Raw genomic sequence first — 24983 nt, 5'->3', positions numbered from 1 at the left:
ATTTTTACTTTCTAGAAGTTTTCACTTATGTATTTCAATGTCATATGATTTTTAAAGTAAATATTCATGAAAATTATTTCCATTTCCAAGTACATTATTTCCATTTATTTTACTTTTAACTTGATTTCCTTCATTCTAGATAAATATCTATATATAAAATATAGTTTCAGTGATTTTACTTTTTATAGGCTGAGTTTATTATATTTATATTTATTGTTATATGTTTGGTTTTGTGTTAGTTATCTTTGCTTATGTTTCTTGTTTTTACTATTCCTTCTCTTGTGATATGTGGTCTCTGACTTTTTCACTCTCCCTTTCTTCTCCTTTCATACTTAGAAGGTAAAAACATCTGGTTTTTATTCTCCTAGTAATTTTCTACATATCTTTCAAATAAATTTATAAGCCTATATTTCCCAATCTGTCAACTTTTGAAGTAAAACCATGTTTCTTGCCAGCCCCCCAAATAATGAATAAATATTTTTATATTATTACCCCTGCCTTTTACCTTCACTGTGTTAACATTTTCTGGAATTTTTGTCCTAATCCATTACCCTCAAACTGTTCTTATTTTTATAGTATGTAGCCTTTTTTCCCCAAGAACTATAGAAATCACATCTTGTTCTGTAACTCTTGTTAGCACAGTAATTTAGATTTAATAGTGTAGTCATCAAGAGTCTTTTCATATTGTATCTTCTCCAATTTTGAATTCTTTATCGTTCAACTGGCTAGGTAATGTTTTTAAGTAAATTTTTCAAGAACAGTTCATGAGTGTTAGAATTCTTGATTCCTTGCTTAGTCAGAATGCTTTCCTTTTCTTTTATATATGAATAACCTGGGAATATCACATTCTGGATAAAATCCTTTCCCCTCCATACTTAGTGAACATTTCTCCAATTAGCAGCATTAATTTCTAATTAATCGACTCTGCTTTCCAGCCAGTGCCCCCTCTGCTTGGAAGGTGTCTTATTTTTTCTGCCATAAAAGCTTGTGAAATTGCTTTTTATCCTTTAATTTCTATAACTACTTGGTCTTTATGGTTGTATATGATTTTTCATAGGCAGCTCTCTCTTCTGTGTTGTATCCATTTCAATATAAAGTGTTTTTTACATACATTCTTATCTATACTACCTGCTATATTTATTTGAAATTTTCTCTAGGATATACTTCTTTGAAGTAGCATTCCTGGGTTGTATTGTATGTATATGTTTCACTTTAAAAGATAACGCCAAATTATTTTCCAAGGTGTTTAACCAATTTCCATATAACACCAGCTGCACAAAAGGCTTCCTGTTACTGGATCAAGGTTCAGAGCAGGAACGGACACCACTCAAGTACAGAACCGATATACTTGTGCTTATAAAATTACTGGAACACTTGGAGAAACAAAAGTTAAGCCTGGTACTGGACTATTGAGTTCAAGAGCAGAGTACCACAGTACTGAGATACAGAGGATAGAAGCTGTTGCTGCTGCACATTGCTAGCCTGAGTCTAACTGCCACATCTGTCTCTCAATGCTCACATTTCTATGGTCTTGCTTGCCAGCAATAACAGCAGAAGGAAGATGGCCTCTGCCTCATTTTACCTTCCAAATCTTGTTCAGTGCACCCACTTGGCCAACTCTGTTTTCCCTTCTTGTTATTTTTCCTCTGTGGAAAAGGTTTTCTCTTCCTTTCGTTTATGTGTATATCTATATATTTCCTAATTCTTGGTTTTATTTAGGATTCTTTCTGGTCCACCTCCCTGCCCTACAGAGGCTGCCCAACGTTTAGTCCATAGACGACCACCTTCTACCTTCCACAATGTATAAAATATATAAGCTAACAATTTTTAATGGAAATGACTGATTAATGGTCTACAAAATGAATTTAGTTGAGTATGACCAGCATTAAAAATGAAATGAAATTGTACAGAGGAAGATAAAAATATTACAGTTTATTGTGGTAAAGTATATTCACATAGTAAGGGTATATTGTTTTTCTTGAAACATTATCAATTATATACATATAAGCATTTAGGTATGTATACATGTGTTAGTTTTTTATTGCTGCCATAACAAATTACTACAAATTTAGTGGTTGAAAACAACACCCGTTTATTAGCTTACAGTTGTGTAGGTCAAAATTTCCAATTCCCATAAATACCTGTTGCAAAAAAGACTTCCTGTTGATGGGTAGGGTGTGGCTCAGTGGGGGCCTCTGCTTAGTGTCTCACAGTACTGAGGTAAAGGTGTCAGCCTGGCTGCATTCTTTTCTGGGAGCCCTAAGAATGAATTTGCTTCCAAGATCATTCTGGTTGTTAGTAGAATTCAGTTCCATATGGTTATTCTACTGAGGTTCCCATTCCTTGCTGGCTGTCAGATCAGCATATTCTAGTCTTGAGAGGCCACCCACAATCCTTGGCTCGTGGCTCCCTTTCTCTGCCTTCAAAGTCAGCCATGACCAGTCATGCTGGCTTTGGAGGTAGAGGATTTTTTCCCTATAGCGTGATGTTGAGACAAGGATGCGATGAAGTGAGTCAATTAGGGCACCAAATTAAAAGAGGCACTCATTCATCTACATGTACTTGCAGGACTCTGAAAGCAAGTCCTCATTCACCTCATTTGCTCCTGACCCCACTGTGTATGTGTGTGTGTGTGTGTGTGTATTATGTCACAAAGAAAATTTTCCATGAGTCAAAAAAGTTTAGAAGACATTATTCTAGGCCAGTGGTTCTCAAATTTTAATGTGCGTAAGTTCCCTGGGGATCTAACTGCAGATTCTGATTTGGTAGGTCTGGGTGAGGCCTGAGATTCTGCACTTCTAACAATGCTGCTGATTCCCAGACTACACATTGAGGAAATTAACAAGCCCTCTAAAAGATTCTGATATGTGCTATCATTTCAGAACCGCTGCAAACAGTGGTTTAAACACTAATTGCTGGGCCCAACTCCCAAAGTTACTGATTTAGTAGGTTTGGGAAGGGACTTAGGAATTTGCATTTTTAACAAATTCCTAGGTAGTGATGCTACTGGTCCAGGGAACACTCTTTAAGAACCACTACAGTGTACTGGACCACTGGGGTCCAAACTTTTGTCTTATTAGGCTGGAGTTCCTGCTTTGCTGCAAGCTTCACATCGCTTATTGTAATTTCTCACAGTCTCTTTCCTTGATTAAAGAGCATATTTAAAAATTTTTCCCTCTTAAAAATATTTTAAGATAATTTGAGATTATATGACTTTGGGCTCTCTGGTATTCCAAAGTGCTAAAAGTTGAATATAACTCATATTGCTTTTACTCGATGGCTCAGTGTTTGTCTTGATTCAATTCATTTTACTGAGGAGCTGTAGGATTTATTTAAAATTTTTCTTGGTTAGGAAGCTAAGTTGGTATATTTTAGCTACACATAGGATGCCCTCCTTTCCCTTAATTTCATTAAGTTTCAGGGAGGGGAGAAACATAACATGTGAAAACTGTTGACAGGGCTCAGAACATGAAACTTCAATCTATGGCATCTTGGCATACTGAGTATTTTAAATTGAAGGAAATTGAGAAAACTGCAGAAAGGGGAAGAAGGTCTCTCTGACCTTCTCCTGCCCCCACATCTCCTGAAACAGATCATAAAAACTAGAATTCTTTCCCCTTCTCCCCTGAAGCTGGCCATAAAACCCAGCTGACGTTCCCCTGAGGTAAGTCATAAGAGTCTCATTCCAAAGGGTTCTTCCTTCTACCCAGAGGAAAAGAACATCCTTATTTTTGAAGACACAGACACAGAAAAGAATCTAAACAAACTGGCCTTGCTCAATCCCCATGGGGACCTTACTCCTTTTTGTCTAATCATGTTTTTTTACAACAATCCATTTCTTAATCACACTTAGCATAAAATACACATGGATTTCTCTTTTCTTTAGCTCTTCATTTCTGAGGATTTCTGTGCCATGTAAAATTATCTTCAATAAATTTTTATGCTTTTCTTTCTCTCTCTCTCTCTCTTTTTTTTTAAGATGGAGTCTCACTTTGTCACTTGGGCTAGAGTGCCTTGGCATCACCTTAGCTCACAGAAACCTCAAACTCCTGGGCTCAAGCGATCCTCCTGCCTCAACCTAGCGAGTAGCTGGGACTAGAGGCAAGTGCCACCACGCCCAGCTAATTTTTCTATTTTTGGTAGATATGGGGTCTCACTCTTGCTCAGGCTGGTCTTGAACTCCTGACCTCGAGCAATCCTCCCGCCTTGGCTTCTCAGAGTGCCAGTATTACAGGTGTGACCCACCGCACCCAGCCTATGCTTTTCTCCTATCTATCTGTTTTCTGTTATAGGGGTCTCAGCCATGAACTTTGAGAGGGGTAAGGAAAATATATATTTGTTTTTTATTATATTTTATTTTTTAGAGACAGGGTCTCACTCTGTCACCTAGGCTGGAGTGCAGTAGCACAATCACAGCTCACTGTAACCTCAAACTCCTGGACTCAAGCAATCCTACTGCTTCAGCCTCCTGAGTAGCTGGGACTATAAGCATGTGCCACCATACTTGGCTAATTTTTTTTTTATTTTGTGTAGAGATAAGGTTTTGCTATGTTGCCCAGGCTGCTTCCGAACTCCTGGCCTCAAGCAATCCTCCCACCTTGGCCTCCCAAAGTGCTGGGATTACAGATGTGAGCCACTGTGCCTAGACGTGTTCAATAATTTTAAAAGTTGCCCTGACTCTTTAGTTAAGCTGAAGAACATTTTATAACTTAATTATAGAAGTTCATCATTAAGAAGCAATTCAGTATTCTCAAGCATTCAATATATTGATTGTGAAGAGATGAAACTGAATTCAGGTACTCCTCATTTGTCTCTGTAATGGCAGTGCCCATCACAGAGCCTGACATCTCGTGGACACTCAATAAATGTGTGGCGAATGAATAGTGTTTGAGTGAAGGAGCTAATGAGTGACACAGAATAAAGCAGTGTTAGCAACTAGAATAAAATATTGGTGTGTCTGAATCAGACGTGAGGTGGATCACAACAAATTTATTATTAGTAATAGTTAAAATTCTAAGGTTTTGCAATTTTAAAAGAATAAGAAAAAAATTAAGGTAAAAAAATAGCATCATTTTTATTCACTTACTTTCCATTATGTTTTCTCAGATGTCTCTTGAAGTAGCATTATTGGGAGTTGTTCATAATCTTCAGAACATCCTGCTTGTTCTGTAGCCCTCCATCTGGGTATATATCCTGGGATCATAACACACACATTTTGTGAATATCATGCATCATGGTTCCATGGTGAAGTCTTTTCTGAGAACCATTGGAATATATCTTCTAATGATATATTTCATCATTTATAATGATAAAATGATTTTATGTACTCATGTATAATATAATTTTTATTATATTAAATAAAATGATATTTATTTTACCAATTATTTAGAGCCTAATGATTTATAATATAAATCATACAGGAAAGTAGTTCTAGTTTATTTAAAAAGGAGTGGTAGTTATTTATCATATATTACATAAATGATTTGCTCTTTGAAAGAGGATTTTCTTTAAGTTTCAACAGTTTCTAAAATATTTGGGTGAATTTTTGCTTAAAAGTTTTTCTTCCTCAGTTTCTTCTTCTGAAATCAAGATAATTACATCCACAAACTCATAAGCAATGCTTATAAAGTTTTGGAGGTGTGAGGACATATGACATTCCCTCCTACTGTAATTTTTAGGAAAGTGTTGACAGTCTAAGAAGCAAAGTGAAAAGAAAAATGAGATAGGCACATTCTTTAATACATAAGAGCTGTTAAATATTCTTTATACTATTGTTGGTTAATAGAACTTTATGAAAGTTTTTTCTTTGTTTAAAATCACCAGTATTTGTGGGGATCCACAAAGTTGATTCATTTCTGGGTAAACTGCAGAGAGGATAGAGTATCGGAGACTACTACTGAATAATGGAAGAAATATATATTTAGTATAAAACATAGTTTATCCTGGACATTGAGGGAAAGACACTGGCATGTCTTCACTATGTATGCCATTGACACCATCAATAATATATCACAATGATGACACAAGAGAAAGTATATTAACCCCTTTCTGAGCCATCTTCCACTTTTAAAAAATAAGGCATTCCTTTGTGTGCTTTATGGTATGTGTCACTGTAGGATATTGTATTAGAGATGCTTATTCACTCTCTGAAGTTTTGCAAGACTATTTTCTGTAGTTCAGAACCACCTGCATGTTTTTTATTATTGTAAAGGATTCTAGTCCCCTCTTTGTGATTATTTGCTGCAAAAAGACTCTTCAAAATGTTAATCTAAGACTTTCAAGTTGTTAGTCTTATCATACTCCGAGCTCTTAGTGAATTGCTGACCACTGAGAAGCTACAATAGATGATCAATCAGGGCTTCAGTTCCATTGACCTTTTTGAACATATTCCATTATATTAAAGTGGGTAACTGAAGATTTATTGAAATAAAACTTAAATGCAAGGCATCTAAAAAAGTCTCCTTTCCACTTTATACACTTTGCCGTCACATAGAACAAATATTCTGGGAATGTAATTAGAGTACCTCTTTAAGATAGCCAGTGGTAATACTGCTTGACCAATCTATTTGCACATTTAAGTAGAGGAAATATAAGGACTCCCAAATATCAAAGCTACTTTCAAACGATAAAAATGTAAGCCTTGTGGATGTTTAAAAGGAGCTGATGCAGATTCTGAAGGCAATTTCTAGATTTCTAAACATATATTGGATAATGTCAGCATCATGGAAGTAAGTGTGTAACCACACCCTGAGGTGACTCCTTTGAAAAGAACAGCACTCATTTGATGGTTGAACCATCATTCAAATTTTGCCTAGTTCCTGGGACTGCATTTGCCTTTATCTTCATGAATGTTTCTTAAGGACAGTGTGGAGAGGGAGGTTCAAGACCATGCTGAGCTAATTATTACTGAAAAGAACTGAATTAAATCGATCAAAATAAGACTTACAAGCATGATCTTGAATTCTTGAAATTGCCTTATGTATCTTCCAATGACCAGATTCTCCCATCATCCAAACCCATGTCATGTGTCACCTACTTGTTTGTTCATTCATTCCCCCCTCCACCACCACTCCACCATTCAATAAGCATAAGCACCTGCCTGCTATGGGCTGGCACTATTCCAGGTGCAAGGGATTACCAGAGAGCAAAAGGAAAATGGTCTCTGCCATCACAGAGGTAATCATACTTTTTCTGTATTTCTCTTACGGCAATTAGCACAGTTTAGTGATTTGAGCATATCTCATCCTCCTGTTAGGTAGTATTTTGATGTCAGCCTCCTGGTCTAATTCATGAATATGTCCCCCATTGCATTTATCATGATGTCTTACCACCATAAGACAATTGAAGTATGATGAGTGAATGAATGAATGAATGAATGGGTGAATGAATAAGTAGATGAGTGAATGAATCAATCTTTCTTGTCGATTATGCCTAACTAATGGAACACCATTTTTACCCTTCTGAAATGGTATAGAACAAATTCAACCTTAATCATTATGGACTAGAGTCACATAAAATACTTTGGCACCAAGAAAGTCACTACAATGAAATTAAAAAAAAAAATCATCCAAAAGTATTTCTGTGGAATTATAGAATACATTTTTATAGCCTAACGTAATTGAATCAGAATTGAAAAAAGACTGCAAATGTAGAATGATGTATTTACTTAATAGATTTAATATCTATTTAGAAGAGGCCATTAATGTGTATTAGGAAAGAATAGCATTTTATGAAGTTGCAGTAGAGGAAGTTTTATAAACTTCCCTAAATATTTCTTTTTGCCTAATGATGACTCAGTGAACAAAGATTAGAAATTATCTCTAAGCTTTGGTTTATTTTAGAAAGGAGTTTTCTTTTATGTATGTAAATTGGCTTTGAAGAAACAGCTTACATGGGTAAATATTTTTTAAAGTTGAGATTAATATACATAAAGTTTAGGGAGAGGAAAACAAATGTCTGCTAGTGATGCACCTTCTCTCCTTTCTGAGGAGATAGCCAGTTGAGTTGAGTTTATTCCTCTCCATTAGCTTTTAACTTCTTCCTATACTTTTTGCTCCAATATTGTCATTTTGTCTTTTCGTTCTTATAAACCTACATTATTTTTGTATAAATTATTTTTGTTCATAAGCAGATTAATTTACAAGGTTTTTTATACAAGGTATTTCATTTAACTCTTAACTTTGGAAAATGTGTCTAAGTTTTAAGGGCATGCGGGCAAGGGAAGGAGATTTATTTCAATTTTATGGGTTTATCTAGGAATTTGGGGGCAGAGTCAGCCAATAATAGTAAAATGGACCTACAGCTCCACAGATAGTCACACACACTTGCTTCACTCTTTCTAGAGATGGAGATTTCAATGTACTTCAATGAGCTTCTAGTCTAGGTTAGATAAGTGTTAGTCAACCTGCAGAATACGATGTGGGTTGTCATCATTAAGACCCCTGCTAAAATTCTACCATCTTTTAAATCCAAGGACAGGCCCGGCACGGTGGCTCAGGCCTGTAATCCTAGCACTCTGGGAGTTACCATAAGGTCAGTTACCATAAGGGAAAGGTGGATGTCGGTTAGCACCACACTACTGTCGGTTTGCAAGACTAATATCTGGAGGAAAAGTTTCAGATGATAGAGCTATGAGAAGTGTTTGTCTTGAATCCCATAACTTGTTAACTCTGTGTGTATGTGTTATGTGCTTGTGTGTGTAATGTTACATGCATACTACAAAGTATATAATACATATGCATATGGTTTGAAGAATGATTATTGTTATAAAATAAACAGCAGTGTATCCCCCAATGTTAAGAAATCAGATATATCTAGTACTTCAGAAACACCCTGTGTACTTCTCTCTCCTCCAACCAAGGAAACCACTATCGTGTCTTTTGTGTTGATTATTTCCATGGTTTTCTTCATAGTTCTGCCACTTATATATCTCTAAACAACATATTGTTTAGTTTATTTTTTTTAACTGAGTAAAAAGTACAAGCCAGGCTGCATAAGGAAAGGAGAATATTGCCACTACTAGATGAAGGCTCCAAGAGAAGGTAAGCCAAACAGAATTTCTGGACCTAAACTAGAAGCTCATTGAAGTACATTGAAATCTCCATCTCTAGAAAGAGAAACTTGTTATGACTCTTCAGTGACATTTGTCCATTTCTAAAATAGTTAATACTTAAAAATCAACAAGATACTCCACTGGCCTTGATATGGAATCAAGAAAGATCCAGCGTGATCTCATGCAAGCCTGTCTCTCCAGCCTCATCGCTCACCACTTGCTCTGTGCTATAACCGTGCTCAAGTATTTGCACTCCTTGGAACACATCCTGTTTTGTACATCTCTTTGTCTCTGTTCATATTGTTTGCTTGTTTCAGAGCTCCCTTCTTCCTTGATTCCCCTGGGAAACTTCTCATCCTTCAAGATTTCTCTTTCTCTTAAACAGGAATTACTCCTTCAGCCGACTAGGTGCTACCCCTCTCTGCATTCCCATGCTACTTTCCACTTACCACTGGTATAGCCTTGTCAAGCTGCATTTTAATCATTTTTCACCCTATTTATTCTCCTGCTCTCTGTGCACTTCTTGAGTTCGAGGACTGTGATTCATATTGTTTAACCATAACTGAATATCTTTATCACATTTAAATATTAACAATAACTCCTTATTGTCATCAAATATTCAGTGTTCAAAGTTCTCTGATTATCTCATAATTTATTTTTGTTTATTTGTTTATGCAGGATTTATTTGTTTTTATATATTGCAATTGGTTGATATACCTCTTAAGTCTCTTTTCTTTTTATTTGCTTTTGTTTCAATAGATTAAGGGGTACAAATGGTTTTTTTGTTTCATGGATAAATTGTATAGCAGTAAAGTCTAGGCTTTTAGTGTACCCATCACCCAAATAGTGTACATTGTACCCAATAGTTAATTTTGCTATATCACCATTGTTTCTTATAGCTGAGTAGTAGTCCATGGTATACATTTACCACATTTTATTAATCCACTCATGTATTGATGGGCACTTGGGTTGCTACTACATCTTTGCAATTGTGAATTGTGCTGCTATAAACATTCTAGTGCAGGTGTTTTTTTCATAGAATGTCTTTTTTTCCTTTGGGTAGATGCCCAGTAATGGGATTGCTGGATCAAATGATAGTTCCACTTGTAGCTCTTTGAGGTATCTCCATATTACTTTCCAAAGAGGTTGTACTAGTTTGCAGTCCCACCAGCAGTGTATAAGTGTTCCTATCTCTCCACATCCATGCCAACATTTATTATTTTGGGACTTTTTGATAAAGGCCATTCTCACTGGAGATAATTGATATCTCATTGTGGTTTTGATTTGCATTTCCCTGATGATTAGAGATGTTGAACATTTTTTCATATGTTTGTTGGCCATTAGTCTATCTTCTTTTGAAAACTTTCTGTTCATGTCCTTTGCCTACTTTTTGATAGGGTTGTTTGATTTTTTTCTTGCTGATTTTCCTGAGTTCTATATAGATTCTAGTTATCAGCTCTTTATCAGATGTGTAACATGTAAATATTTTCTCCCATTCTGTAGGTTGTCTGTTTGCTCTCATGATAGTTTCCTTGGCTGTGCAGAAGCTTTTTAATTTGATCAGGTCCCATGTATTTATTTTGTTATTTCTGTGATTGCCTTTGTGGTCTTCTTCATAAATTATTTTCCTAGGCCAATGTCTGTAGAGTTTTTCCAACACTTTCTTCTAGAATTCTTGTAGTTTCATGCCTTAGGTTTAAGTCTGTTGTCCACCGTGAGTTGATTTTTGTGAGAGGTGAAAGGTGAGGATTCTGTTTCAGTCTTCTACATGTGGCTATCCAATTTTCCCAGCAGCATTTATTGAATAAGGATTCTTTTCCCTGGTGTATTTTTTTTGTCTGCTTCGTCAAAGATTAGATGGTTATGTGAGGATGGCTTTATATCTGAGTTCTCAGTTCTGTTCCACTGGTCTATGTATCTGTTCTTGTGCCAGTGCCATGCTTTTTTAGTTACTATAGCCCTGTAGTATAGCTTGAAGTCTGGTAAATTGATGCCTCACAATTTGTTCTTTTTGCCTAAGATTGCTTTGCTATATGGGGTCTTCTCTGGTTCCATATGAAGCATAGAATTATTTTTTCTAGATCTGCCAAAAATGATGTTGGTATTTTAATAGGGATTGCATTAAATCTGTAGATCACTTTTAGTATAGACATTTTAACAATGTTGATTCTGCCAACCCATGAGCATGGTATGGTTTTCCACCTGTTTACATCCTCTGCTATTTCCTTCCTCAGTGTTTTGTAGTTCTTGTAGAGGTTTTTTACCTCCTTAGTTAAATATGTTCCTAGATATTTTACCAGCCCACCTGGTCGTGATGGATTATTTTTTTGATAAGCACCTGAATTAGATTTGTTAAGATTTTGTTGAGAATTTTTGTATCTATATTCATAAGGGACATTGGTCTGTAGTTTTCATTTTTGTGGTGTCCTTTCCTGGTTTTGATATCAGGGTGATGTTGGCTTCCTAAAATATGTTGGGGAGGATTCCTTTCTTGTTGATGTTGTGGAATAATTTCTGCAGGATGGGCAAGATGGTGGATGAGAAAAACTGCCAGCCAAAGTGTCTCTGCAAGAAAGATAGATTTTAGAAGAAAGTAAAAATAAATAAATAAATAAACAGGCAGACGAACATAGATCAGACAAGGGTCAGAAGGAAGGGTGCCTGGAACTGCAGGAGACTCCATGGGAAGAAGTTGCAGAGGAGAACTAGAAGGAGAAAGGCCCCCAAGAGGCTTGGAGACCAGCAACAAGGGTAGGTGGAGCGGTTAAATTTCCCCTCCCTTGCATCTCGGACTGCTGGTGGGCTCCTGAGCAAGTGGAGAGACCTGCTAACACCAGTCCAGAGATGGCTGCCGCCAGTTAGCAGTGAGCCTCTTGCAGACAAGGCACCAGGCTCTCAGCTCCCTTGGGGCACCTCTGGGCCTGCAGACCCGAGCCAATTGGCAGGTGCCATATTGCTTCATTTTCCCTTTCCTTTCTTTTAAAGATTTCTTTAATCTTAAAATGTCTTTGTGGAGGAGTTGGGTATTTTTCTTTAGAATCTCCAGAGTCAGGCTGTTCATTATTGTATTCCCATGGAGTCCTGTATTTTGTACCTCTGACCTTAATTTTTCCTCTAAATTGGTAGCCAGATCTAGAAACTTGATCAAGTTTGAATTTTTTGGCAAGACTTCATACATAATATGTATGTAATTCCATTAAGAGGCATATATTACCTGTTTATTTTCTAATTTGTGATGTAAGCAGCCATTAATGACAATTGCCTAGATTTACCTATTAGTACACAGGGGCTGTGACATAGAGATGTTCTGATTCTAACATTTCTTCATCATTTGTTAACTGGAATACTTCTGTATAGAGAAACTTGTTAATAGCTTATATGATAAAGACAGGATAAATGCTTGATTTTTTCCCCCTTATTCACTACTTTTGAAAATGATGAGTTGATTCCCCAGCAAAAAACTAAGATTTATTTTTATCTTTGGATAGCTAATGCTTACTTAGAACAATGCCTATCACATATGAGGAATTTCATGATAGCATGTTTTTTTTTTTGGGAGACAGAGTCTTACTCTGTTGCCCGGGCTAGAGTGTCGTGGTGTCACCCCAGCTCACAGCAACCTCAAACTCCTGGGCTCAGGCAATCCTCCTTCCTCAGCCCCCTGAGTAGCTAGAACTACAGGTGCGCACCACAACACCCAGCTATTTTTTTCTACTTTTAGTTGCCCAGATAATTTTTTTTCTATTTTTAGTAGAGGTGGGATTTGCTCTTGCTCAGGCTGGTTTTGAACTCCTGAGCTCACGTAAGCCTACCCCTCGGCCTCTCAAAGTGCTAGGATTACAGGTGTGAGCTACCGTGTCCAGCCATGATAGCATGTTGTATTAGTGAATACAGTCAATACATTAATAAACAAATTAAGTGATGTTGAATCAACTGATTGTACACAAGGCTACACACATGACACATATCAGCCCTATAAATAGCTACTTCTTAAGATAGATCTAGAGGTCCTCAGCAGACTCTGTTGTAAAGCTATTCCAGGCCCCAGTTACCCTCACTGTGGGCTGCATGGTCCCAAGTAGAATGGGGAACTGACTTCTCATAGCTCCTCTGTAAGACTATATAGCACCAGATTGCTATGTTTGAAAATGCCCTTAATTTATGAAAGAACCTGAATAACTGAATTTATTCCACTGACCCTAGTAATATTTAGACCCCCATCTCTTCCTTCTCACACTTTCTGCTAAACCCAAATTGACTACTAACAACTGCTAAAACCTTAGCTTCAGTTTTTCTGTCACTGAATCCTGTCCCATGACTAGTAAGTTCCCCATACTTTCTCTGAATTGGAACAGTGAACAATTCTCAGAATATAGTAAAATGTTGACTGACATTCATCAATCCAACACTTAACTTCTTTAGCCTATCTGCTCTCCAGCAGAACAGCTATCTCGAGCTATTCTCATTTAGCAATGGTTTTTATAAAGGCTTTTAGTTGGCTTTTCTTCTTCCACAAATCCATCCTCACTGTTAAATGATAGTTTGGCAAAATACTATTTTCCTTAAGCATTTGGAATATTTTGTTCCCTTGTCTCACAGCATCCAGCATTGCCGATGAGAAGTCTGCTTTCTGCAGCAGTCATTTCCTTATTCTGGGCTTGGCACCTTTCCCTGTGGCCCCTGCAATTCCCTGCCAGGGCTGTGGCTTAGTGTTGTGACTGCCTATGTGCTTTCAGTTTCGAGATCCATATAATTTCTGATCCACTCAAAGTCTTTGTTTTTCACGAATTTCAACATACTTATTAACTTCTTTAAAATTGTACCTATTAAAAATCATTAATAATGATTTTGTGTTATAAGGAGAGATTTCAACATATGCTTGAATTGAAATAAGATATTCTTATTTTTGTTTGCTTGTTTGGATGGGGTCCATGTGAAACTATATCCCTGGAAAGTAGCGTTGGGTGTCCAGAGGAGCACTTTTACTTTTACTATGTACATTTATTTATTTTAATTTCTGCCTATTAGTTTCTTTATGATTCAAGACAATGGGGCACACAATGTGCTGAGTATCTTCATTTCTCCCCTCCCAATGTGCCTGCCAGCTTTCTCCACCTGCTCTAGTGCCTTGCGTGTGCTGCTTCCCTGTGTAGACAGCATCCAGGGCTCTTAGTCTTCTGTTTTTCCAGTTGGGTTTGCCCAGCGGGAGGCACCAACAGGAGATCAGACAGTGGGGCAGGGAGTTTGGAATATTTGTTCTTTGGCCTGCCCACTCTCCTTCCCGCCCCCACACCCATCACCTTGTTTTGAGGGCATCCTCCCTGCTGAAGACAACAGCTGTCAGGCAGCCCTTTGCATACAGAGACCCTTGTTTCCTTACCTTGAGCCTTCTGGACTAGGGGTAGCAGCTGCTGCCAAGGGTGTAGCAAAGAGAACCATATTCCATTGCTGGCTTCTCTACACTCGGCCCACACCTTTGTAATTAGTCCCTTTATTAAGCCTTCCCTCAAATTAGCTTGAGGATCCTTCGCTTTTCCCTGGATGTTGACCAATACAAAACCAAAAACAAAACAAACAAAAACCCCAAAGCAGTAATGTATGTAGGTAACTTAATTATATAGCTTGATATTTTTGCTGTTTCATAACAGAATAAAATATTTAAGAAAAAATATAGGCGAAGAAAACTTAGTTAAAGAAAATAAGCATATGCCACAAAAGTAATAATAAATGTTTTATGAGTAGAACTTACACTGAAGTTTCCCTCCCTTTCCCTGTTCGTGCTGTTACAGGGTTTCTGGGCCGGGAGGGAAACAGGCACGAGTGAGGTCTGCCCAGTGCATGTCTGTATGCAGCACTGTGAGAACAGGCTGCAGTAATTTATAGAATTTCAGAGCAATAAGGTGCCTTGGAAACTATCTGGAGCAGTGACGAACAGCACAAAACACTGCACAATTTGTGATGTAGCCCTGGATTTCATTTGTAAGGAAAAGATTTAAAAACCCACCCTGCTGCTCATTCAGTGTGCCTACAAAAAAAATTTTGGTGGCCAAAACATAGTACTGATTTTCTTGCCTGCATTTTGGAGAACAGCTAAGAACGACAACAGGTAACATTCACTGAACATTTGCTGTGTGTGAGAGATTATTCTCCAAGCTTTACATGCATAATTTCACTCAACTTTGACCTAAACCCCATGTGGATACTATTATTATTCCAATTTTACTGACAATGAGGAAAATAAGACAAAGATAAGTTAAGGCCCATTATTACAAAGCCATTATGTAATCTTAGAACCAAAATTCAAACCTGAGCAGTTTGGCTCTAAAACCTACTTTGTTATTCACTGCATTGTTCCTCTTGTTACAATATCTGCATACAAATATATATATATATTACACAAATACTGCTTTGTCTCTAACCACATACCATATATGTTGTTTCACATTATTTATTCACCATGTCACTTTAAATAACTGTATAATATTCTGTTGTATCAATATACCAATTTAATCAATTTCATTGTTAGATATTAATTTGCTCTGCTACTTCCCCCTCAATTGCTTTCTAATCTTGACTCCTCATATCATAATCTCTGACCCCAGCATTACCTTAAGTTTCATGTCCCCATCTGTAAAATGATGATGGTAATAATAATACTTCTTTCACTGAGTGATTAAATGTCTATATAATTTTAGCTATTATTATGATTATTTATTACAATTATTATCAATAGAGGGTTAAATGTTGCTGTTGAGGAATGGGGCTCTGCATAACTCTGCTTTTCTCCATTTTGTTTACCGTTACATAATTTGTGATATTTAAATGTATTGTGTAATAAGGAATATTAGTTGGAGAGTATTTTTAAAAATGAACTATTCAACTGAAGATATAAAAGTTAAAATATGCTTTAGCTCTCCTCTCCTCCAAATGGTTTCACTGATCAGCAATAGTCATCAGTCCAGGCCAGATTCACAGAGTTTTACTTCACTGCACAGTGCTTGTCCTACGTTGTTTTACCACAGGTCAATATTGCACACTCTCATACAATCAGAAAATGATTCCAAGGACTCTTAGCAATCCTTTCCCTTAAACAAATATGCACAGGCCTCCCTCTCATTGCTCTATATTTATTCCTGATGCACATGCTTCTGCCAGAGAGAGTGCTATTGGTGTTAGCAATTCACAGGCACTTCTTAGACATTCTGGAAAGGGGTTCTTGTTTTTGGTATGAGGTGATGCCATATTATCGGCTCCTCATCTTTCTATATCATCTTCTGACAACCTTTGTGAGGGTTCGGTCTGGTATCTTCATTCTAGTGAGACTCATGCACTGGTGCCTTTATACCTGGGCTCCAAGCAGGGCTGACATGATAGTGTGCTGATGTTTCACTCAGCAAGAAAATAAACAGTGAAATGTGTGAAATGCATCTTTAAAATAGACCATTATCCTACTTGTAAAAGGGAATAACTGACATATATAACCAGAATTTATTCTTTCCTCTTTCGATTCCAAAATGCAATTGTTTTCTCCATGAGAAAACATTTCATGTCAAATGGCTTAGCAAAAAAAATGCATGTGTGTGTGTGTGTGTGTGTGTGTGTGTGTGTGTGTGTGTGTGTGTGTGTGAGAGAGAGAGAGAGAGAGAGAGAGAGAGAGAGAGAGATTACATTATAGACAAAATAGCTTGAACATATTTGGTCTACTAAAAGGTTGCTGGTATGACATAAATGTTAACAAAAGAATATGACAAAATCTTCGAGATATTTTTTCTTTTATTTAAAATGTTAGCTATCACAACACATCATACAATGAAATGAAGACCTTGGAGTCACATTAAAACTCTTAAAAACATCTCTATATAGTCACAAAACATGAAACATGCTTCAAGGATACAAATATAGTTTGATACCAAAATCTCAGTACATTTTCACCATGAAAAAAATAGGGGAAGCACGAGACTGTTGGGAATTTCCTTCCCTTTTAGCAGTAGCTGGTATGACTGCTTCAGAGCAATTCTTTCTTTCTTTGGAGGCCATATCATTGACAGGGTTCTACAATTCATTGAACACTGCTTTGTTGCAAAATTATCACTGATTCCAACTTCTGAGAGAGTCATCATATTAGAATTATAACATATGTTTACAACACATATTGGGACGATATGAAAAATAAACACCTTTTTTGAGTTTTCAACTCAAAATAACAATTGTTATCAATAAATAATTATTCCTCATAGTGTGTGTCTTATTTTACCTTTCATTGCCCATTGACACAAATGAAGCTGAATAAATAGTATGTTAGGTAGTTTATTTGCGTCTTCTTTCATAATTCTGCATTGCACTCCTTTCATAAGCCACTGGAAGAAAAAGAGGAGGTAAAGTGTTTTTTAAGAGGATTCATGGAGGGAGTTAAACAAATAAAGTTCAAGGCATATAGTAATTTATTTTAAACTCATAATGACTTTTTTCCTCTCTTGAAGTATTTCTAAGAATCGTACTGCCTGTCTTTCAATCCAGCCTCAGTCTCTATCCTGATGGGAAGTTATCTAACCACAGAACTCTTTGTTTTGTTGGTTATTTGCCCCAAATGTGTATTTCCAGCATATTGCAATGCTGATTCTCAGCAGCTTTTTCCAGCAGTGGCAGACCCCCACAGTGAGGTGTAAAAAGGACAACGTCTAAAGTAACCAGGAATAGTAGCAGAATGAAAGTGAAATGTGGGACTTTTATTCTAGGACAGGATCAACAAACTACAGGCCATGGGCCAAATCTAGCCTGCCATTTGTTCTTATAAGTAAAGTTTTATAGAAATACAGATACACCCATTCATTTATGTATTGTTTATGGCTGCTTTGGCCTAGAAAGGCAGATTTGGGTAGTTGCTATGGAGACTACATGGCTCACAAAATCCAAAATATTTACAATGTGGTTCTTTTCAGAAAAGTTTGCTGATCTCTATACTAGAGGCACCCAATGGTGTGAGGGTCTCTTCCTCTCTCGTGGATACTTCCCAGTGATGGATTGTCCTTGAGACTAACAACAGCCCATTCTCTGTACATAAGTCAACTGAGCCAGCTAAATACAACACTGTTTAACTTACCTCCTAGCACCTTAATGGCCTGTGAAAGATTAATACTGGTTCAAAAGGTATTTACCATAGAGCTAGCAAGTAATTCAAGTACTTTGACAATCTGGACCAAAAAATGCCAAGTTTTGTTATATTTTATATTATATATAATTTCAAAGCCATCTGTAACCACAAAAGAAAGAATCAGACTATTGTGATCAAAATACCTAAGGCAGTTTTCAGTCATCTTAGCCAATACTTTATACACTTAAATTTATGGCATGGTGAAACTACTGTGCTTTTTGAAATTCAGTGTACCCTGTATAAAATATCGAATTTAAATAGAAACAATAAAAAGATCTGTAGGAATGGTAGGTGCTACTCTGACCGGTTTCCTCAGTGAGGTTTGTTGAGAGAGAAGGTGGGTGAAGGCACCAGTGTTATCACTTCCCCTTTTAAACACTGACCTTTAACATCCAACTATTCCCTGAGTGAGGTTAAAAATAAGATGAACATTTTACATAAATTTTATAAGCATGTCTAAGATGGAACCGTATGAGCCCAAAACTGGACAGTCCTGGAGGAAGGAAACAGTTCATGTCTCATTCTGATTTGTTTATATTAGGAGGAAGATGAGTAGCACAAGTTCAGTCTCTGTGAAACATTTGGTACATGACTCTGTTCCTCAGAGAAGTGAGATGAATGGCAATATAAACTAACTAACGAGAGAACAGTGATTTAGCTGGAACATAATGTCCTCTTATATGGAAGCAGATTTTCCTACATGGTCCTTGAACCCTCTGAAACCGTATGTAAACTTTTGTGTATATGAGCTGATGAGGGTTTCTCTGGGAGAGAGTGTCTACATTTATCAGATTGTCTGGGTGGTCTGTGACCACAAAAGGATCAACTGAATATATAAAAAGATCCCTGATTGACTATGGATACATTTTTGCCCATTTTTTCACATTTATATTTTCTTAACTAAAATGGAAGAACAAAAATTTAGTTATAAATTGATTCTGATTCATGAAGTGATTCTATTTATCATTCCCTATAATTATGTTATTACTTTAAGTACATCTAACAGCAATTAATCTGTTCTTAATTGTACAGTATCTACATTATTTATAAAGTTAAGCATGTTTTGAAACCTGAATCAATTCTGAAAATGGAGAGTTGATGACTGTTATTATCAAGAAAACCACAGTTATATGAGGATCAGTATGTACTGATACAAATAAGAGCCACTGAAGTTTAAATTTATATTTTACTTCCAAAAACTAGAAGATAATATATATTCATAAAATGCTAGGATAATTGTTTTTGCATGAATCCAGATAATTAAGAATTAAGCCAGCACATCTTATAGATTTTCTAGAAACTGCTGATTATTTTTTAGACAGCTGCCAAGTACTTTCTAATTAACTAGATGATTAGTACTTTAATTCTATTTTAGAGAAGGTAAAACAAGGAGAATTTGAACAGCTTTTCAAAGGAGCCTAAGCTGAGGACTATAAAGCCTGAATGTGCTTAACAAAAAGTTTCTATGAAAATGATATAGGGGAATGATATATTTAACCTTGAAAACAGTGTGATGAATGTGTTAAGAAAGAAAGATTTTCAGATATATGTATGTGGCCTTTCCATAGAAGATAGAAACTAAAGAGAAGAGAGGAAATATGCAGCCTTTATATCATGTGAAAGAGTTGTCTGGAATTAAAATAGGCTATGAGAATTGTGCTTCCCTTCTCTCTAAGGGTTTTATAGCCAGAACTGATTTATGACATTTGAGGATGGTTTGATTGTGTTCCTTTTTGAAGGCTCTGGAACAGACCACTCTCATCCTTTCTAATATCCATCAGGACACTTAGATTTTGAGTTTCTACAACTTCATAAAGAGCAAGTAATTTGTATAAATGATGTATTTGTTTTGTTTATTTTTGTGTTAGAAGACTGCCAATGTAACATCTTGTAAAACTTTCAAATTACTTTGGTAACAAGTGAAAATGGATCTCATTCCTCCCTGCACCCTCTACCCCTTAATTCAGTAAGGTTAAACATGGCTTATTTAACACATCTACAGGAAACAGTATTAGATTAGCCCAAAGATTCAGGTTGGGTAATGATTAATTACGGCAGACACTGGTAAGGCTGGTGGTTTAAGAGAAATAGACTGATATTGTGGTAATATTAGCTTAATCAGCTATAAATCCAATTCCTGGTTACAAGTACTACAATTAGATTTTTTTTCTACCATGAATACTCACTTTAAGTCTATTATTCCTTTTTAATACTCTGAAAACTATGCCTTAGGAAAAAAAGAATAGAAAAGATTTGAGATACTGTCTATTTTCAGTCATGATTTTATACATACCAGAATTTAAAGCTCTTTTGCCCATTAGTCCAACAAAGGAATCTGTTTTATGCCCTGGAAAAATACATTTAGGGGTATTTTAATATGTATGTCTTTGAGAAAACAGACTGTTATAACTAGTACAAAAAAAAGCAAGCCCCTGAATATATATGCCTATGTAATATAATAAATATGTATCTATTTCAAGTTTTGGTGAGCCTGAAGAAATAAAAATTCCTTGTAAGTTTTATAAATTACACTAAAACAATACAATGAAAGCACTTTTCTAAATTGTGTATCTGAATATTAGCAAGTACCCTTTATTCACATTATTTTTATCTATTATATAAAGTTTTAAATATTATTGCTATTTGAGGTAGCTTTGAGTTTTAGGAAATCAATGTCACATTTGTGTGAGAGAGAAATATCCAGACTTATTTCCTCATGTTATTGAATATGTTGTATTTCTCAGTAACTGAACCTTAGTGAAATCAGATCCCTATCCTTGATAATTATAATCTTCTAAAAGCTCACTATTCCTACTTTATTGAATTTTAAAAAATACTTCTTTTGAAAAAGTTCATTAGTTTTGACATGAATAGAGTACATTTATTTTTATTACATAGAATTTTGCTATATATAACTCCCTTGAAAGTCAAATCCTTAGAAAGTAAATATGAATAAGATTTATTCATTTCAAAGGTAAAACCTTTGGCAAAAATTATTATTTTAACGCTAGTGGGAGAATTTCTCTCAGTTTTACCATATTCGTTGAGACTAGGGTTGCTACCCTAATATGTCCTACTCTGCCACCCAGTGAACCAAATTCAAGATAGAATATGTGAGTGGACAATATGATAAAGATGGACCCCTGGGACTTTCAACTCTGGCTCCATTAACTGGGAAGCTGAAATCTAATGACCCTGAAGTGTGACAATTCTGCCATCTTCACTGCCCTAAGAAATGTTTGAAGTTTCCCATTCAATTATGGGATCAAAAAACTGCATCTCTATCTGTCTTTATCTTTAGTATGAATTCTCTACTTAGGTATGCATTCCACTTAACGGGCTGCTGGATGACCCTAATAAATGATGTCATTATGGGACCCAGCATACTATGATGAGTTACAAAATACCTGTAAATGCTTGTTTGTTTGTTTTTTGTTTTTTTCTGTAGTGAAGGTGGGCATGGGGCAGGGGTTGAGATGGATGTATGTGGTGGATTTTTAACCCTAAGATAGAAATCCTTATCTAAAACTAACAACTTATAGGAGTTAAAAGACTTTTTCTTTCTTTACATAATGCATCTTTTGGGTAAGCACGATACGTCTAAACCACAGAGCTTTAAACAATCATATTCTGTATGTAACATGAGTCTCCCCCAGTCTTATATTGTCTTAATTAAAAATATTGTCCTGAATTATGACAGAAAATAAGGTAAGATTATATAAAGTGGAATTCAGTATAATTTTACATTTAAATTTGATAAATGTCAAAATAATTTTGAACTTACTTTTGTGAGAGATCTGGCCATGTCCTAAAAGAAAGATAAAATTAGCAAACACATATAGATTTGTGTTAAAGAAGCTATATTACATCTCTTAAGGAGAATTATAAAATAAGTTGATTTTCAAAATATGTAACATTTTCCATTTATAAACGCTAACCAAATTATTAATAATAAAACCAAATGTTTTGACAAACAAAAGGAATATTTATTAAGTGCCTTGTATAGGCCATGGATTCAAACCCAGGCTATGAGACTCTTGAGGCCTGTTATTAACTGTAAGGCTACACCACCTCCCATCTTCACGGCTGGACACCCATTTAACACTCGGAAAGAGAAAGAGAAAGTGATAGAGAGAGGGGTACGCAAATCCATCTCTTTATTAAACAGGCATAATAGAGATCTTGTATTTCAGCCCATAAAAGATTTTATTCACTTTCCTACATGTGCATTCACAGTAGTAAAGATGTATAGAAATGTTTACCATAAAGAGCCTTTAACAGGGCCACTTGTTTTTCAATTGAGGAATCTGACAAGAGACGAACTGGCATTAACTATTTATACATTTCACGGATGGTGCGATGAATTCAAGGAAACTGAGTATTTCTATCATGAGACAATGGGCAGCCAGGTCTCACCTAACCCCGGGGAATGCTATAAAGCCAGCGTCCACATGCGCTTGGATCACTCAGAGGGCTACCTTCTGGTGGCCCTAAGGTTAGTTGCTGTTGGTGCGTTTGGTCACTCTAATACTGCGAGGCATGCGAAATAAACCTCTCCCTCCCTCCGCGGGCCCGTGCATGAGCTGTGGGCCGGTGCGGGCCAGAGTCGCGCCGGGGGAGGGAAGTAACACCTCTCGGGGTGGAAATCTCTACTCAAAGAGCAAGAAACACTTGGGTGCTCCGGGGACCAGTAAGCAGACAGGGCGGGCAGCCCCGAGAAACCTAGGGACGGTTGTCCATCTCACCAGCATCCCGTTTGCCCATTAATCCAAAGAACTGCTGAGGCTTGGGTCTCCGGGCGATTCTCTGCAGAAGATGCTCAAAGGGCTCCGGCAGCTCCTCCTAGGGGACAGACGCACGGACAAACGCGGGTGTAGGCAACCCGAGCGGTCCCCGCGGTACGCTCCAGCCCCGGGCGAGCCACAGCTGCCTCGTGATAGCTCAGCCAGGGATAGGGCAGAAGCCGGCTTCCATGACTGGTGTCAGTGGGGGTACCTGGGGGGCTCTCCCTGCCTGCGCCCTCCCTGCCGAATTCCAGTCCGGCGCCGCCGCGTCCCCTAAGCTTGCCCTGGAGAGTTAGCCTCTGGCGCGCGTCCGCAAGCCCGGAGCGCTTTCTGCTCTTTCCTCCCAGTCCCGGGACTCTCACTCATCTGCCGCGCTGCCACCTGTCTTTGTCTTGCCTCTGTCTTGCCTCTGGCAAGACCCCTCTGGAGACCCCTCACCGGCCTAAAAGCCCACAGGTGTGTGTGCTGGGGGAGGGGAGGGTGACAACGCTTCACAAGCGACCCGCACCGCACGATTTTCACTGTTTCCCCGAGGTGCTCCCTCGCGCCAATAGCCTGAGAACCACGGACACTAGAAGCTCTGGCCTCGGGTCGGCAACAGAAATGTCCAGGCAGGAAGCCGACTTCCCACCCACCTCCGCCCCCGCAAATGCCCCGCAGCGCGCCCGTGTTCCCGCTTCTGCGGGCGACCCGCGCGCGCTCCTCTGCGGGTGCCCAGCGTCTCCCGATGCGCGGGCAGCGCGGCCGGACTAGCCCTCGAGATCCCCGTTACTGGGAAGGACACCTTGGGGGGCTCCCAGCCTCGTGAGGATCCCGGGCTCAGTAAGTAGGGCACCCCTGCTCCAGAGAGTTCCGGGGCAGGACGGTGCAGCCCTCAGGAGGAAACCTGACTTGTGGGCGCACGACCCCGTGCGGAACCCGGGCAATAGCGCCCGTTTACACCCCGCCGCGCGACTCCACTGCCTCCTGTCGCGGTCGCCGTGCCTGCCAGGCTAACTAGGGTGCCGTGGCGGGGGAAGGCGACGGCTCCCGAGCCCAGGAAGAACGGCACGGGCCATCCCGGGACGGGGTCTCACCTTGATCTGGTCACTGTCAGACCAGTCGGACCAATAATTCAGATCATCATTGGCTCCGATTTCTTCCGCAAATAGTTGAGTGGAGACGAGAAAAAAGACGGCCAAGGCCACGAGGATTTTCATGTTGGCTTTCTAGGCAGAGTGAGAAAGAAGAGATCGAGGAGAGAAAACAAACATATATATACTGGGGGTGACGACCCAAGAGTTAGGGCAGCAGAATTTTCGGCCCCACAACGGAACTCAGGTCCGGTAGGACCAAGATAAAAAGCTGAAGGGCTGGAGTCTCGCCTGTACGCTTTAGGAGAGAGAATCACGCCCTGAAGACTCTCACATCCTCTTCTCCCCATTCCCGACTCTCCCAGGCCCCCAGCCCACCAACCCGCACCTTCAAACCGGGAGGCTCTGCAGGTGAAAGACAAAGAGGGGCGTTGGCATTTGGGAAACCGGTGTCCCCACTGTCCCTCGCTGCAGCGGCGCCCCCGGCGCTGCCAGCTGCCACCTGCGACAGAGGTGCGGCGGGGAAGGGCGGGGAGAGCCGGGCGCCGCGGCTGGCACGGCGCGGGCACTTACTGCGACGGACAGGCCGCGGGTCGCTCTGGCCGGTCTGGGCGCGGGCCGGAGTCCCCGCGCTCTCGGGGGCAGCGGCGCGGAAGGAGGAGTCCCGAGCGCGCTCTTTTGCCGGCGCGGGGCCTTGCGGTATTTATCCCCGGCTCCACGAGCCCGGGCCCCACGTGACGATGCTCTCCCCACGCGACTTTCTCCTCAATATTTAATTAGCCGCCTCCTCTCCTTTCGCTTGCGTGATTGAGAGTTTCCGAGACGGGAACTCGTCGGATGCCCGTAACATCTGGACCCAATTGGGTTCGAAATGACGCAATTTTAGGAAAATCGAAGTCTCGCCATCCAATCCGGAGTGGCCT

At 38.6% G+C, this 24983-nt stretch overlaps 1 protein-coding gene across 2 annotated transcripts; it reads right to left on the bottom strand.

The window, feature by feature from the left end:
- Positions 1-16811: 16811 nt before the first annotated feature.
- TAC1 (tachykinin precursor 1) lies at positions 16812-24739 on the bottom strand. 2 transcript variants are annotated; one of them, XM_045564005.1, is made up of 7 exons: positions 24634-24739; positions 24064-24195; positions 22949-23045; positions 22466-22510; positions 21988-22011; positions 20497-20550; positions 16812-17409 (listed from the first exon to the last, which is right to left on the bottom strand). In XM_045564005.1, the coding sequence occupies exons 2-7, from the start codon at positions 24184-24186 to the stop codon at positions 17360-17362; spliced, it is 393 nt and encodes a 130-aa protein (XP_045419961.1). In that variant the 5' UTR covers positions 24187-24195; positions 24634-24739; the 3' UTR covers positions 16812-17359. The 2 variants fall into 2 exon arrangements, with proteins under 2 accessions (XP_045419961.1, XP_045419959.1); XM_045564003.1 differs by lacking the exon at positions 22466-22510.
- Positions 24740-24983: the final 244 nt, after the last annotated feature.

The sequence above is a fragment of the Lemur catta genome, chromosome 11, assembly GCF_020740605.2.
Source record: "Lemur catta isolate mLemCat1 chromosome 11, mLemCat1.pri, whole genome shotgun sequence".
Taxonomy (NCBI): domain Eukaryota; kingdom Metazoa; phylum Chordata; class Mammalia; order Primates; family Lemuridae; genus Lemur; species Lemur catta.
Note: the sequence above shows the minus strand (reverse complement) of the source record. Positions and strands in the feature narration are given on the sequence as shown.